The 16575-nt window shown below is 33.6% G+C and overlaps 1 protein-coding gene across 1 annotated transcript in view; it reads left to right on the top strand.

Annotated features, from left to right (window-relative positions):
* The window catches only part of LOC110027905 (GDT1-like protein 2, chloroplastic), a gene marked incomplete in the record, with an annotated part of 53734 nt that overhangs the window by 6232 nt on the left and 30927 nt on the right, over positions 1 to 16575 (top strand). Inside the window, 1 exon segment of the mRNA XM_020729529.1 lies at positions 6475 to 6571. Coding sequence (XP_020585188.1) covers positions 6475 to 6571 — 97 coding nt within the window.

Below are 16575 nucleotides of genomic sequence, written 5' to 3' on the forward strand. Positions count from 1 at the left end.
TTTTTGTTGGGGTATTACTGTACTTGTATCGTATGGTAGGGTGCCTCTTTTGGGCTCTTCTCATACAACCTTTATGTATTCTTTTCTATTTCAATAAAATCAGCCCTTGGGCTTTTCATTAAAAAATAGAAAAAAAATATGATAGCTAGATAGATATGTCTGTATGCATTCATGTATGTTTGGATGGATGCATGCATGGCTGTATGTATGGATCAAAAGCCTTGTATATTTTAGAGGGTGGTGGTGTACTTACTTTTTCTATTTTAGTTGAAACTTCTATTTCACAAGCTTTTTGTACTATAAATGCTAATGTCTGAAGCAACATATATAGAGCTTGTTATTACCGTGAAAGATTCCTTTTCGAGGGATTTACACATACCACACAATTCTTTTTATTTATATATTTAACACCGAAATATTAATGTTTACTTATTTGCACTCAAATCCTTAACATCACATAACAAATATCTCTAATTCTAAACTTTTTAAAGTAAAAATTATTTTCTTATGCATATGATCGTATACGATTATAACACTAAAGCTTTCTATATGTAAATATTAAACTTTAGGTGTTTGATATGTAATACATAACACTTGTGTGGTATGTATATAAATTTAGCTTTTTTTTTCTTTTGGTTATTATTTCTATGTAACTTTTTTTACTTCATAAGTCATTAAGTTTTACGAGGAGAATAATTATTCCTCTTCAACTTCATAGAAAACGATTACAAGATAAATAAAGGGGAATGACTCACTTTAGAAAAATTATAAAATCAACCATAACTCCCCTTGATAAAAGAAGAAATAAGAATTATAACATATCGATAACTCTAAATTCTAAAATAAAAAATTACTAAAATAGAAATTAAAAATAAATATTTTCTAAAGTCTAACTCCTCGTTTTGGTTGGAGCATTGATATCTATTAGGCCTAACTTGCTTACAAGGAGCCCAAAACTAGGCATGAACAATCCTTTAGGTGAATATATCTGCTATTTATTGAGCAATAGGAATAAATGACATGCAAATGTCTTCACGCTCAATTTTCTTTTTTATGAAGTGTCTATCAATCTCCACATACTTTGTACGATCATGTTGTACTGGATTTTCTGGAATGCTTATGGCAGCTTTCTTCTCACAGCATAACTTTGTTGGCATACTTATTAGGATCTACAACTCTTCAAGAATTCTTTCTAACTATAACTTCTCACATACTCCATTTTCCATCGCCCTACATTCTGTCTTAACACTACTCGCAACCACACTATTTCTTTGTCATTTAACTAGGTTTTCCCACACATATGTGCAATATCTAAAAGTTGATCTGCTGTAAATAATTGAGTTTGCCCAATCTGCATCAATGTACGCCTCTATACTCTTTTTTGTGGTCTTTTTGAATAAGTCTTTACCTTGTGTATCTTTTAGATATCTAAGAATTATGCTGGCTGTTTCAAGGTGTTTCTCATATAGTGAATGCATAAATTGACTTATCATACTCATCACAAATGCAATATCTGATCATGTATGTGATAAGTATATCATCTTATGCACTAATTTTTGATACCTAATTGTATTCTCGGGATCACCTTTCTTCTCATCTCTCAGTTTCTAATTGAGATCAATTGGAATGTCTACAGGTTTATACCCTCTCATTTTATTTTATTGGAGAAGATCAAGAACATACCTCCGTTGGAAGATACTAATTCTTTTATTCGATCGGGCAACTTCTATGCCAAGGGAATACCTCATAGATTCTAAGTCCTTGGTTTCAAAAATTGATGATAGGAATGCCTTCAAACGATTCATCTCGTATGCGTCATTTCTTGTGAGAATTTTGTCATCTACATACACAATCAGTATGATTATCCTCCCATCATTTGAATATCTGACGAACATTGTATGATTTCCCTTCCTTTTACTTCTGACATTTAAAAAATAGAATAAAACATTGAAACCATACTCTCATTGACTAGTTTAACTCGTATAATGATTTTTTAGTTACACACTTTTGTGCCAAACATCTCACTAAATCTCGGAGGTGCACCCGTAAACACCTCTTTCACCAAGTCTTCATTGAGGAAGATATTTTTATATCCAACTTTTGTAGGTGCCGGTCAAGATTAACTGTAAGTGACAGAAGAACCTTTATAGAGCTTAGTTTTGCGACTGGGTGAATGTATCCTAATAATCAATGTTCTAAGTTCGAGTGAATCTCTTGAAAACCAATCAGGTTTTGTACCATTCTAGAGAGTCATTAGAATTATACTTAATTGTAAATACCCATTTGCACCTGACAATTGTCTATCTTCTAGGTAAGTCAACCAATTTCTATGTGTCATTTTTTTCAAGAGCTTTCATCTTCTCTAAGACGACCTCCTTTCACTTTAGAATTTTTTGAGAATCCTGCACAATATTTGGAATCTCTATACAAGATTATTGTGAGGTAAAAACACAGAAAGTGGATGAGAGATTTTCATATGACACATTATGGGACGATGGATACTTAGTGCAAGACATTTTCCCATGGGAATGTTAGACTCATTAGACTTAGGTTTTGAATTATGCTCAGATTCAAGACTAGACCCATAACTCAAAGTTTAAGTGGACTGAACATGAGATAAAAGATCAATGAGAACATTACCTGACGGGTTAACGAATTCTGGGCATTGCAAATGATTCTAGGCCATGTCAAACGGTTCCACTATCATAGTTTTTTATTCCGTTTCTTCTTTGTTATGAATATCTTGAGTTGACATTGTAGAAATTTGAATATCTAAAAGAATCGATGCACTCTCTTCTGATATAATATCGCTTGAACTTTCAGATTCAACATTCAAGATTGGAATGATATTCTTTTGAGATTTTTTTGTTTGAAAAAATATCTAAAACTCAAAGTGTTGTAATTAAAAAAATATGATATCCATGGCAACAGTTAATTTTTTAGAATTAGGATAAAAATATTTATATCCCTTTTAGTTAGGAGCATAACCAATAAACATATTTTTTAGCTCAGGGTTCAAGCTTTCCTTTATTATGAATGTGAAAGAAAATAGCACCCAAATGTTTTAAGAGATATTGAAGATGCGAGTCGATTCTTTGAATTTTTGTTTTTAAAATTATAAGATCTTTCAAAGTTTAAAACTTTATTAGGTGTTATTTTTATGAGAAATGTAACAGTAAGAACAACTTCACCCTAAAAATATTTAGACATTTGATTGGTAAATATCAATGTCCGAGCTAACTCCAATAAGTGCTTGTTTTTTCTTTCAACTACACCATTTTGTTGTGGAATTTAAACATAGGTGCTTCGATTAATTATTCATTTCTCGGGGGAAAAAATTGACCCAAATTATTCTTGAAATATCCTCCACATTATCACTCCGTACTTATTGAGTGATTATTTGAAATCGCGTATACCATTGTGTAAAAGTTTCTGAAAGTCATTTTCACTTAAAAATTTTCTTTCATTAGATAAACCCCTAGATATCCCTACGAGTCAGAGAAGATTGCTAAAGATGGTGTAGTTGGTTTATATGTTTGTGGAGAAAATGATGCAGGATGATGTTTCACAAATTAACAAACTTCACATTAAAACAATGATAAATTTTTATTTTGAAGTAATTTGAGAAATAAATATTTTAGATACTAAAAATTAGGATGATCTAACCTATAATACCATATTATAATATTTTTTTCTTTAGTGAACGAAACAAAATTTAAACTATTACTTTCATTGTTTGTTTGAGTTAAGTTCGTCATCAAATTTTTGAAATACTCTCAGTCATCATCACTCCATAATATTTAAACGTTTTTTGAAATGTGTGTATACTATAGTGTAAAAGCTTTTCAAAATCATTTCTACTTCAAAATTTTCTTTTATTAAATAAACCAAACTTAACCTAGTGTGATCATTAGTGAAACACATTAGCCATTTTTTTCAGAATGTGTAAAGTTTTTTCAAAGATGTCAGATATCCTGGTTTGTATACTTGTGGAGAAAATGATGCACGATGATGTTTCACAAATTGACAAACTTCACATTGAAATAAAGGTTTTTTTTATTTGGAAATAATTTGAGGAATAAATATTTTACATTATGAAAAGTAAGATAATATAACTTATAATACCATAATATAATGCCATTTTCTTTAGAAACGGAAACAAAATTCAAACAAGTACTTTGATATTGTCTATTTGAGTCAAGTTCATAATCAAAATAATAATCTCATCTTTTTTCTTAGCACTGCCAATCATCTTCACGATGTCACTTCCTAAAATTTACAACATGAAGAATAGAAATTAGCTTCATATTGATTGTTAACAATAATTTTACTAATGGACAACAAACTATACAATAGTTTAGGAACATGAAGAACATTGCGAAGAGTTAAAAATGAGAGTTTGACAATTCATATTCCGACAATTATCGAGAAGGAACCATAAAGAATTTGACTATTTTATTGTTTGCACAAGGTCTATCAATGTACATAATTTAGAACAACTGGTCATGTGATCAATTGCACCAGAATCAATTTGCCAAAAGTTAGAAAAAATTTGAAATAACACCTAAGTATTGGCTAGAGAATTATCCTTTTGTAATAAGGAGCAAGCCAGAGTTAGGGAAAACTTTGGAGATTTAAATAGTTTGTGCAAGTGCTCTAATTGTTCCTTGGTGAAAAAGACTACATTCGAGTTAGTAGGAAGCTCCCAAGTTTTTTTAGCAGTAGGTTGATTGGCTTGACCTTCACACTTGGATATTGATTTCTAGTTTGTAGGTTTACCATGAAGCTTCCCACTTGTATCTTTCATGTGTCATGGTTTTTTGCAATGCTCTCACCATAGTTTATTGCGCTCTTTTTTGTCAGTATCAACCTCTTTTGACACAAGTGCAGAGTTCTCATGTTCAATGTTACAAGATGATTTAGTGTTTCACGACATGATTTTTCTTTTTAACTCTTCATGTCAAACTTCAAAAACTTCTCGAATTGAGAGTGTATAGGTTTTCTATTGAGGATTTGACCTCGGATTTTGTCTAAACTCCAATTAAGGCCGACTAAGAACATGTAGACCCAATCATTTTCCTCTCTTATTGTGGCGAGCATAATTATTCACGTTCGCCTAATTGTCATTATAACATTGATCAATCTTTTGTCATAATATTACCAGCTCATTATTATAATACATATTAACATAACAATCATTTTGTTTGGATTCTTAAGGTTGAGTTTTCAACTAAAAATTTATGAAGAATTATCAAAATATAAATACAGATCTCGAACGGCCTACTAGATATCTCGATTAGTGAGCAGGAATAGGTGAGGCTTTCCTATGGTTGTTTGCATGGAGTTGATGAGCCATGCCATAACCAGAAAATATTCAGACTGCCATTTTTTAGATTCGGATTGCTAGCAGTAGGTTTTGAAAATTCTCTTGTTAAATACCTTTCTTGTTGATTACCAATTTTATGGATTATGCTCACTCGACATAGTTGTGTCCATTAAGTTTTATAACTGTGAGGGGTAAGGTGGTAAATTTTGAGGAAAATAGTCGGTCGATACAACCATGAGAGTTGTAGGGTGAGGTCAGTTGATTTCATAATTACTCGACCCGGTCGATGTGTTAGAATTTTTTTGAACTCCTACCATCATTGCTCATTTGTATGACATCCACAGAATCAAAGAAGAACCGTACACGTGCAGTGGCTACCTTGAGGCGAGGAAAAAACAGGCCCTTGTTCGGATATAGGCTCGGATTGTGCAGCTTCGAACCTTGGTGTCGATGCCATGCCCAGAGGAAGGACAAAGAATGATGATACAATTGGAGCTTCGAATCAGGTGACATCTAGTCTCTGAAGGCCACAATCTACCTTTTCAGCTAGCTCAAATCACAATTGTATCAAGAGGGTCGGTCACGAAGACGAAATTTGAGCACCACGATCCAGTCATTGCCTTTGTAGCTAGCTCTAATCAGGACTATATCTCAAGGGGTCAGTCACGAAAGTGATGTTACTAGGTGAACATGGGAAGGGTAGGAGCGAATCGAAGGCTTCTTGCAAGGGTAGAACCCGTGGATGACCCGGTCGATGAGAAGGCGAAAGTTGGCTCTGATACTATCTAGATTTTGGGAAGGGAAAAATAATTATTCATATTCGATTACAGAGGAAACAATTACAAGATAAATAGAGTGGGAAGACTCCCACAATAGGAAAATAATCATAAAATCAACCATTTCTCACTATGATAAAAGAATAAATCATGAATTATAACATGCCAATAGTTCTAAATTCTAAAAATAGAAAATACTGAAATAGAATATACTAAAAATAAATCTTCCTAAAATTCCAACTGTCATCATGCAGCAAAATTATATATTTTTTTCATTTTCCTTTGTATGGGTTATAGTTTGCTTTGAGTTGTTAGCTACCACCACTACTTTCTTTTCAACTATTTTCTTCTTCAATATGCATTCGGAGTTAGGTTTTGCTTGGATCAATGGGAGCTCTTTCACTCATGACGATTTTGTCTGTGGTTATTGGTCGGATATTTCAGTCAGTGCCAGCACAATTTCAGACTGGTAAGTTACTGTTTGTTATGTTAGTTTATAAGATCCTTTATTGCAGTGCATCAGCTCACTCTTTTCTTAGAAAAGCGTATCCCCCCCCCAATTATCTGTTTTACTTTATCTTTTGCTTTTAAGTTGATGCATTCCTTTATGTCAAGAGTTAAGTATTCATTTGGCTCATGAACTAATCTGAAATGGGTAGTCTGCATGTATTTGAGTTGGTGTTTTGTTGGTTCCGTGTTACATTGCAAAGTAATGAATATACATTGTAAATGATTTTAAATCTCTAAAAACTTTGAATCATTCACACTTACCATACTTATCTCTCTGCGTTACTAGTACACTTTTTGCTTGACATTATACATTCTCAAATCATAAAAAATGTTATACTTCTTATAGTATCCAGATAGTAGTAGGATTTGGTATTGACATCTATGATCAAAATTTTATGAACTAAAGCTTAAAGCTGAGGACACCTTTTATGTTATTGGTTTATTTTGGCTTGTTCATTATTGACATTTGTACCTGTCCTGCAACTCAGCAAGATAAAACAAAATATCTAAGATAGAAATCAGATGCAGCATCATGTAAAATGAGTTCGACACAATCAAAAGTGTTTGAAATGTTGCTTCTTTGTAAAAAGGTCTGTGATGATGTGTTCAAAGCATCAAAATTATCGACCATTCCTCTCAGTCGATTCAGTTGATCACGATGAATGATGGTGCGATGAACGATAAATGTGACATTGTGCAAACGGATCTAGCTTGCCTCAATTGTAGTTGAGAACATCCAAACCTCTTACGTTCATAAAACCTAATACACAATACATTTGAAATGCCAAAAATACCTGTAAACGGCTTTAGCAATAATTTTGATCAAAATGATGAAAATTTGTATGACGAATGTAATGTCATGTAAATCCTGTTCAAAACATCTCAACCACAGTTGAAATTGATCAAATTTTACTAGCTTGTGAAATGGACTACATTAACACGTCTAAAACATCAACAATATATAAGATAGGCACCTATATTGCTTTGGTTGTCACACAAAAGGAAAATGTGAAAGTTGCCTCCCACATGCAAATGACACAAAATTTGGGTGGTTTAAATTACGAGAACTTCTGAGAAAGCGGAACACACTTCAATGACAACACGTTACAAACACATTACTTGCATAATGAAAAAAGACACTCATTTAGGGTTGAAACCAAAAAAGCTCTCTAAATTGCATCCAACAAAGCAAAGCAGAAGTCCCCCAATATAAAATTAACAAAATATTTAAAATGTTCCCATGTAAATGCGGCCCACAAAATCTGACAACCACCAAAAGATGGGGAAAATCTCATTTTGGACCCGCGCAGGATGGGATTCCATCTCGATCTTTAGGGACCGATCTCGCAGATCTCTCCCTGGGTCGGACTGGTTATGTCCTCTTCTCCAAAAGTATCTGGATCCTTAGAGTAGGAAGACAAGTTAGAGACATTAAATATGACATAAATATTATATTTTTCCTATAGTTCAATCTTATAGGGTTATCATTAAACTTCTTCATGATTCTGAATGGTCCATCAACTTCAAGCCTGAGCTTCTCAAAATAACTTGCAGTAAATCTCTCTTTCTTCATTCTAATTCACACCAAATTTTCTTCCTTGAAGATCATTGCCTTCATGGACTTGTTAGCTTGTTTCTGTTATTTAGTATTCTGCTTGTTAACTACTACCTTTACTTGCTCATGTAAGATCTAAATTTCTCTAAGTGATTTATGCTTCAGTCTCAGTAACTACTAAAATCTACACTAACTTCAAAAGTGTTAGAGTTCTACTTGTATATAACCTTAAAGGGGATGTGATCTGTGGGCTGAATAGTAGACCGGTTGTAAATTAACTTGACGAATGATCAAATCCCACTGTCTGATAATTTTGCCCAAAGATAAAGGAGATTCCTCAAATTCTAATTTATTACATTCTTCTGCCCATCCATCTGTGGGTGCATTGCTAAACTGAACTTGAGTTTTGTACTTATCTTGTCACTTAGGGTCCTTCAAAAGTGACAGATTTTTTACATCCTATCTAAAGTGATGGTTTTGGATATGCAATGACACTGTACTATCTCACTGATGTAAAAATCGACAATGTGTGAAACACTCAATGTTGTTATTTATATAATCATGTGCAGATATTCATCAATATTCATAAACTCTTAATGCATTCATACAACACAAGAAATGATATAGAAAACCTTGAGGAAGATATTATTCTTAATTTAACACATGATTATTTTAACTGAAACAACAAAATACTCTTAAAACGAGTTTTCTCAAGCTCACCTCAAGCTCACCACTCGGTGTAAAACATCTAAAATTCATAACTTAGAATATTCATGCAATTCTCGGTTTATACCTTGATTTAATCCTGCAACATAAATCACATTTTTTTTAACTTAAAAGGGCTTCTTGGCATAAATATACTACCCCGATACCTTCCTTTTCCACTCTTCCTTCACCTTCCTCCATTTCCCCTTTTCCCTCTCAAACTTCCTTCTAACTACCATACCAAGGTGTTAGGCCTAATAAATCCATCATTTAGTAATTCTTGTAATTAACTTTTCAAATCCTGTAATTATTTTACTATCATTTTATACTGTGCCTTGGATATTAGCTCAGAACCTCACAATAACTCAATAGTAAAAGCTATTTCTCATTGGTGGGTAGTTTTCATAAATCACAAAGAAAAACTTTTGGATGCACGTTCACTATTGAAATATCATTCAATGACTTAACTTCCTTAGTAGTATCATTCGCGTGGGCCAACAAACCCACCCTGTCTTCCACTATTTAATAGTTTAAAGACTTCAAATATGTGGTTATCATCAAAGCTATCCTCTATCACCACAAAATTTTGACGTCTGCCTCTCTAATTATATTTATTTTGATAGTTTTTTATTGAAATCTATTGTGATAAAGTTTTTAGACAATCAATCCATGCCTAAAATTGTCTCAAACTCCAACAAGAGTGATATCAGAGGAAAAAGACCCAAACCACCACAAAAAAACACAAATGTTACTACCGTACTCAAAAGGGTACAAACGAGACCCTTGCGACATGAAATAATAACAACAAACAACAAACAACAAACAACAATACAAGCATAAAGACACAACACATAAACTCCAATAAAAGTGACGGTAGCAAAGGGGATTTTGGCGGCAACAGGGAGAGGGAACGAGGGCCGATGGTAGGGAAATAGGGGAAGGGGCAACATGTTTGACTCTAAGCAAGGGAGAGCAACAATTAGACAATTGTTAGAAGGCATAGGGGTCGACTGATGGGATGCTTGAGGTGTGTCGGAGGGGAACAATAAGTCGAGGTGTGGAGAAGGGCTGAAGACCTGTAGACGGTGAACCCGAGGGAGGGCAACAAGCTGGTGACTGCTGGACTGCGTGGGAGAAGGGGCTGTGGAAAGATAAATGTCTCTTCGTGGTTGAGCTACTGCCGGAGCACCACCCTTACCCTTCGAGACGATTAACACCCTAGACAAGGTAGAGTCGAAGAACCTTCTCACCCTCGGATACATCCCTTGGAGGGGAAGAACCCCTCAAAGGCAGCTTTCAGAAATCTGCAATCATATAACCTCCTCTTGTAATCTCAAAAAATAACACCTATATAAAGAGAGGATTAGTAGATAACATAGGTAAGGAGTAGGATTGGAAAGAGATATAATGAGCAAGGGGAGGAATTTGAAAGAAGTAGAGAAGAAAATGAATTATAATGAGAAAACCTTAGGGAAGGAACAAAATTAAATAGGAAATGGGGGTCCGTGATTACTGTAGCAACTACAGTAACTGCGGTACTTTAGCTGCTACAATACTGTAGGCGGTAAGCTCTTGGGGTTGGGGAGTTTCAAATTCATTTGTCGAAGCTTTTAGGGCATAAAAATTTTGGTAGGTAGTGTGTTGGGTGGGAGTAGATGCTAGGGAACCCTAGGCTTGGGCTAGGGTTGGGATAGCTATGATACCAATTGATACCAGAGGAAGAAGACCCAAAGACCAAAATTACACAAAAAAAAAAAAAAAAAAAAAAAAAACTGAATTCAAAAGGGTTCAACGAGACTCTTGCAACTTGAAATAACGATAACAAACAACAACACACGCATAAAAACACAACACAGACTCCAATAAGGGTGACGGTAGTAGGGGATGTTGGCGACATCAAGGAGAGAGAACTAGGGACGGTGGTTGGGAAACAAGGGAAGGGAAAAAAAGTGAATGTAGGGAAGGGGGAGCAACAAGTAGATGATTGCTGGAAGGAGTAGGGGTGGAACAACAAGCTGGCGGCTTGTGGGAAGGTCTAGAGAAGGGTTGGAGGCCTGCTGAAGGTGAGCTGGTGGGAGGGCAGTAAGCTGGCGATTGCTGGACTTCGTGGGAGAGGAGGTGAGGAAAGATAAATGTCTCATCGTGGTTGAGCTACGGTCGGAACACCACCCAGACCCTTGGAGATGGTCACCACCTCGGATGAGTTACAGCTGGAGCACATTTTCGCCATCGGATTCAGGCCCCAGAGGGGAAGAACTTATCAAAGGTAGCACTCATAAATCTGCAATCATAAAACCTCCCCCTGTAACCTTAGAAAATAACACTTATATAAAGAGAGGATAAGTAGATAAAATAGGTAAGGAGTAGAATATGAAGGATATATAATAGGCAAGGGGAGGAATAGGAAAATAGTAGTAAAGGAAATAAATTATAATGGGAAAGCATTAGGAAATGAAATGAAATAAATAGGAAAGGAGGACCACGATTATTGTAGCAGCTACAGTAGTGCATTCGCAGTACTGTACCAGCTATAGTACCGCTGACAGTAAGCTTTAACATCAAAGTGTAAAATAATCAATTGTGCATCAAAATTTTTTCATCAATCATTAGCTTTACCTCACACAACTGATTACTTCTATTACCATTTGTCTTTCTAATAGATAATATTATAGACATTAAGGTTTTATTCAATTGCATCACTTTAACAAATGCCTCAATTATAAACTATTCTGAATGGTCCATACTCTTATTGACCTATTATGAAGATATACAATACCTATTACATTAAAACTATTTCATTGAACTTTTAGAGTGGATTTATTTATGTATTTAAGTTTTTATAGGATATGAATGACATGACATTAATTTTATTATAATGAGAAGTACACTTGGTTAAAATTTCTTAAATATAAAACATATTTGTATTAACTTCAGAGGATTCCTTAGCTTTCTGCAGCAAAAGTGCATACACCCTGGGCTGAACATTTTGCTGGGTCTAACCTTGAATTGACATCGATTCAAAGGACTCAGTTGTCCTCGACTTGTCAAAGTTTCTTTGAGGTCTTGTGGCAGTGCCCCTAAAATCTGCTAGATCCCTCTATTTGGAGCTAGGACAATTCCTCGCCATATGTCCTTGTTGATGGCATCAAAAACACTTGTTAGCTCCGGAAAAACACTCAGCCTTATGAGATCTTTCACAACTGTCACACTTCCTAGCTTCAATTTGGTTATCAATGCTGCTTGATCTGGCCTTCTGAGCACTTGTATTTTTTCACAGAAAATACTAACTGCCCTGATGGCCTTGAGAAAAATTGGATCCTTATGAATTCATCCTCTTATGTACGTCCTTCTTTTGCTGGGTAGCATGTAAATCCTACTTAACCTTTCAGACCCACTCCAACAAAATAGAGTAATCCTCAATCCAAAGAGGAATCAGTAGTTGTCTAATCATATCCTTCAGCCTAGAAAAAAACTATGACATTTCTTCTCAGCATTTGGAACCAACTAGGGGGTTTACCTTGAAAGCAGAATGAACTCTCTTGTACTGCATGATGAAAAGGTAACCCTGCATCAGCTCGATAAACTTGTTCTGTATCTGTCTTCTGGCTGACAGTGGTAGAACCAGTTTCTAAATATTACCACAAATACCTTATATTGCACTGGATAGTTGGTTTTATCTTCAAATTTCTCATGCAAATGTCCTTGCCAACATCTCTTTGTTTATTTCTCAAAGACAAGAATGGTAAGTGTAACCCTCCTCTTTGGTGGACAAGTCCATCTGTAACATTCTTCACTCTCATTAGCCAGTTCTCGGCCTCCATTAGACATCCGCCAGAAAAGAGATGTGGTCTCATATCTCGAAATAACTTAAAAAATTTGTCTATCTCCCCTGAATTTTTCTTGGCCAAGAGTTCATAATCATCCCAATTGCTGCAGTTATCATCTCAATAAAAACATTTGTGTTCGCCGAGGCTTTTCCATATCATCATTTAATGTCACCCAGATTTTTTATATTTTAAAAAAAATAAAACAAAGAATATAAGTATACATAATTTAACCCTTAATTTGTATTGCCTATTTTTTAATTAAATCAACACAGTGGTTATTTTTTTATCAGAATTCAAACCTAAATTATCTGATATCACTTTTGTCACTGTGCTACCTGATAGCTTAGAATTAATCAAGTCACGAATTGCGGTCGGACAATATTAACCTTTTTATGATTTTATGATAACCATCATAACTTTCAATAAAAAAAAAAGGTGTCACTAATACTCATAAAGTGCACTAAACTGCAGTCAAATCCAACCAAAATAACATCATAGTATGGATGTAAAACAATATAACAACACAACCAACAACATTATAACGTCAATCTAAAATAAGTAGTACAACAAACTAGAATCATAACAAAAACCTAGTATCTAGTATCAGGAGTTCTCCTATAAATCAATTCCCTTATTTCAGTCATATCAACCTAGTGTGCTTTACCTTCAAGAAGCAATTAATTTAAACGGTAAATTTGTCAAAACTTAGTTAGCAATTATAACCTGTTATGTATTAAATTATTATGTGAATGCTATGCATGAATATCCAAAATAAATGTGATTCATTAATTAAGCAAATTGTAAGTTTTCATTTTAAATTAATCCTTTATGTTTTAATTTAAGAATTGATCTTTTAAAATTATTTTAAAGAAATTTTATTAGGATTATAGTCAAATCCGAATGTATCCTCAAAAAAGTTATATTTAAAGGTATCCTAAAAAAGTTGCGCCCGTTGATACCCTCAAAAGATTTTACTTGTAGGTACCCTCAAAGTTTTGCATTTGAAGGTACATATTTACTATTTATATTTATTTTTTGTGCATGAATACAATAGTTTCTACAACTAGCACCATGAAAGATCACATTCTGAATAGCTTAATTATTTGACATTTCATTTTTTTTATTTTATCCATTTAAAGTCATCAAACAACTATTTATCCTTTCCCGTTTTATTTATTTTCATTTCAAAGGTCATTTAAATTTTAATATGTATATAATAAAAAAAACTGATGTTTTTATGACAATAATGTAACATCTTTTTAAATAAAACATTGATTTAATACACATAAGAAAGTAATTCCTTGCCTAAAGTCTGATTATCTTTCTCTCTCTTGAATTACCCTTTATTATTCTTTAATAAACACTTGTTGCACTTTTTCAAAATTCCTAGATATTGATTCAAAATTTAAGTTTAACACACTTTTAATTAACGTAAGTTTCTTAAAAAAAAAGCATCAACTTCAATTCTTTCCTCTTTAGCACTCGTCGATGACACAATCTCCATACAATCCTTGCTCGATCCTCCTCTTCTTCTTCCACCATCCAAAGATTTTCAACTTTAAATTTTCTGATTCAGAATTTTAATTATTAAACATTAATCTTAATACTAATTCAATATACTTATTTATTAAAAGAATTTCACAATAACCAAAAATATTTACCTTCTCCTTCTTGTGTGAAATCAATAATTTCCGTCTTCTAATTTTACAAAGTAAGAGTTCTTCGATTAATGTTCTTGTTATAAATTAATAAAAGCCATAATATCTATTTAAATTAATTAAATCTGAAATTATAACTTACCCTAACCTTAAATGCTCGGTTCGGCACGCATGCAAGTTGCACCTCTTTCTCCTCCCCCTTCTATAGCTCGTGGCAGATTAAGTGCGGGAAGCTTCTTCACACAACAGGAAACTCCTAGGGATGTCAAAAAAGCTCGTTGTTTGCGAACAGTTCGTGTTCGGCTCGTTAGGGAGTTCATGTTCGGCTCGTTAGGGAGTTCATGTTCGGCTCGTTTGATAAGCAAGCGAGACGAGCACGAACGATTTTTTTTCGTTCGTTTTTTAAATGAACGAAACACAAACAGTCATGTATTCGATAGTGTTCGAATTCTTATTATTTGAAATATAAAATAATTTAAAAATAATTATATACTATAAAAATTTATTATATTTTAAAAAATTAAATCCTATAAATTATAATGTATAATTAATTAATAATAATAATATATTAATATTAGTTGTATAAATATTATATATTTATATATTATAAGTTATACATTTAATATAATATATTAATATACTATATGTATGGACAAAAAAAAAAAAAAAACCTAGGCCCTTTTGCCCCAACCGGCCTCCCTTTCTCTTCTTGAAAGCTATAGGTTTCGGCCACCTCCTCTTCTTCTAATTCTTCTCCCTTTCTCTTCTTGAAAGCTATAGGTTTCGGCCGCCTCCTCTTTTTCTAATTCTTCTCCTCCTCTCAAAATCACGAAAAACTTTCAGCCACGAGCACTAAGGGTTTGTCGTTTGTGTTCGTTCTCTAATCTCTTACTTCTATTTGTCTTCGATAAAGTTTCTTTGTCTTCGGTGAGTAGGCGACTCGGCGTTGGATCGACTGCTTGTTATTCTTGCTTGGTTGCTCGATATTTTTGCTTGGTTGCTTGTAAGACTACCGTGGTGTCATCTTTGAGTATCTTTTCTTTAATATTTCATATTTATCTTTAGGTTCGCCTCGTAGCTTAAATTTTCTTATATTTCTTTTATATTATTTAGTTTTTTTTTGAGTGAAACCTAGTTTTTGAAGTTTTTGGGAGTGAAATCTCACATATTGCCTCTAGATCAGAATTTTTTATGGATGAGATCTGATATTATGGTTTTGTTGCAAGTTGTGCTTCGGCTATTGTGCATTTGTGTTGTGATTCATACATTTTTAAGCATTAATTTCATATTGGTTTAAGCTTATGTGCTGTGAGTCGACTATTGCTTAAATTACTTGGAAAAATACGGGACAAGCACTTGAAAACCTGCAAGCATCTATTCCAATATCAGCCATGAGCTGCGCATCTTCTTGCATCAAATATTCTGCCCTATTTAAACAATATTTACTTTTCTTTTCTCCTTAATTGAGCAAACTGATATTAAGCTTGACCTCATATCTGTGATAGTGATCAATAGCAACATCAGCATTGCTGAAATCTATGACCTTACCTGCAAATTAGAAAAAAAAATCCTTTCTTTTTTGAAACTTTCAAGAGAAATTTACATACATACCACATAATTCTTATATAATTACATATGGCATGTCTAACCTTTAAACATTATGGTTTATGTCATGTTGCTATCACTATAGATCTCAAATTAGAAAAGAAATCCTTTCTTTTTAGAAACTTCCAGGAGACATTTACATACATACCACATAATTCTTATTTAGTTCATATGACATATAAAACATTTAAACATTATGATTTATGTATTGTTATGATCTCTCTGTACAGCCGAGTGTGTTATAACTGATTTTATACAAAACTGCACCTTAATTTTACACAAAACCTGAGTTAATCTATGACAATGTTTCCAAGCCAAGCTTAAATGGTTGCATTGATTCTTTGAAGTAATACAAATAAGCAAATATTAAACGTCTAACTCTTACTTTTTCTAAAGTTCTGCAGCTTTTGGTGGCTTCCAATTACTCAAGTTCAAGTATGGTGGACATAAGATTTTTCTGAGAACCCCCATAACTCATTAATGATGTTGAAATAATAGATGCATGGAAACTTCCATCAAATGTGTATTCCAAGTCTAGTAGCATAGGAATGATTCCATCTACTTTTTTTTTGTGACGATTTTTATGTTGACAAGTTATGTGAAAATTAATAAT

The sequence above is a fragment of the Phalaenopsis equestris genome, unplaced genomic scaffold (genome assembly GCF_001263595.1).
Source record: "Phalaenopsis equestris unplaced genomic scaffold, ASM126359v1 Scaffold000465, whole genome shotgun sequence".
Taxonomy (NCBI): Eukaryota; Viridiplantae; Streptophyta; class Magnoliopsida; order Asparagales; family Orchidaceae; genus Phalaenopsis; species Phalaenopsis equestris.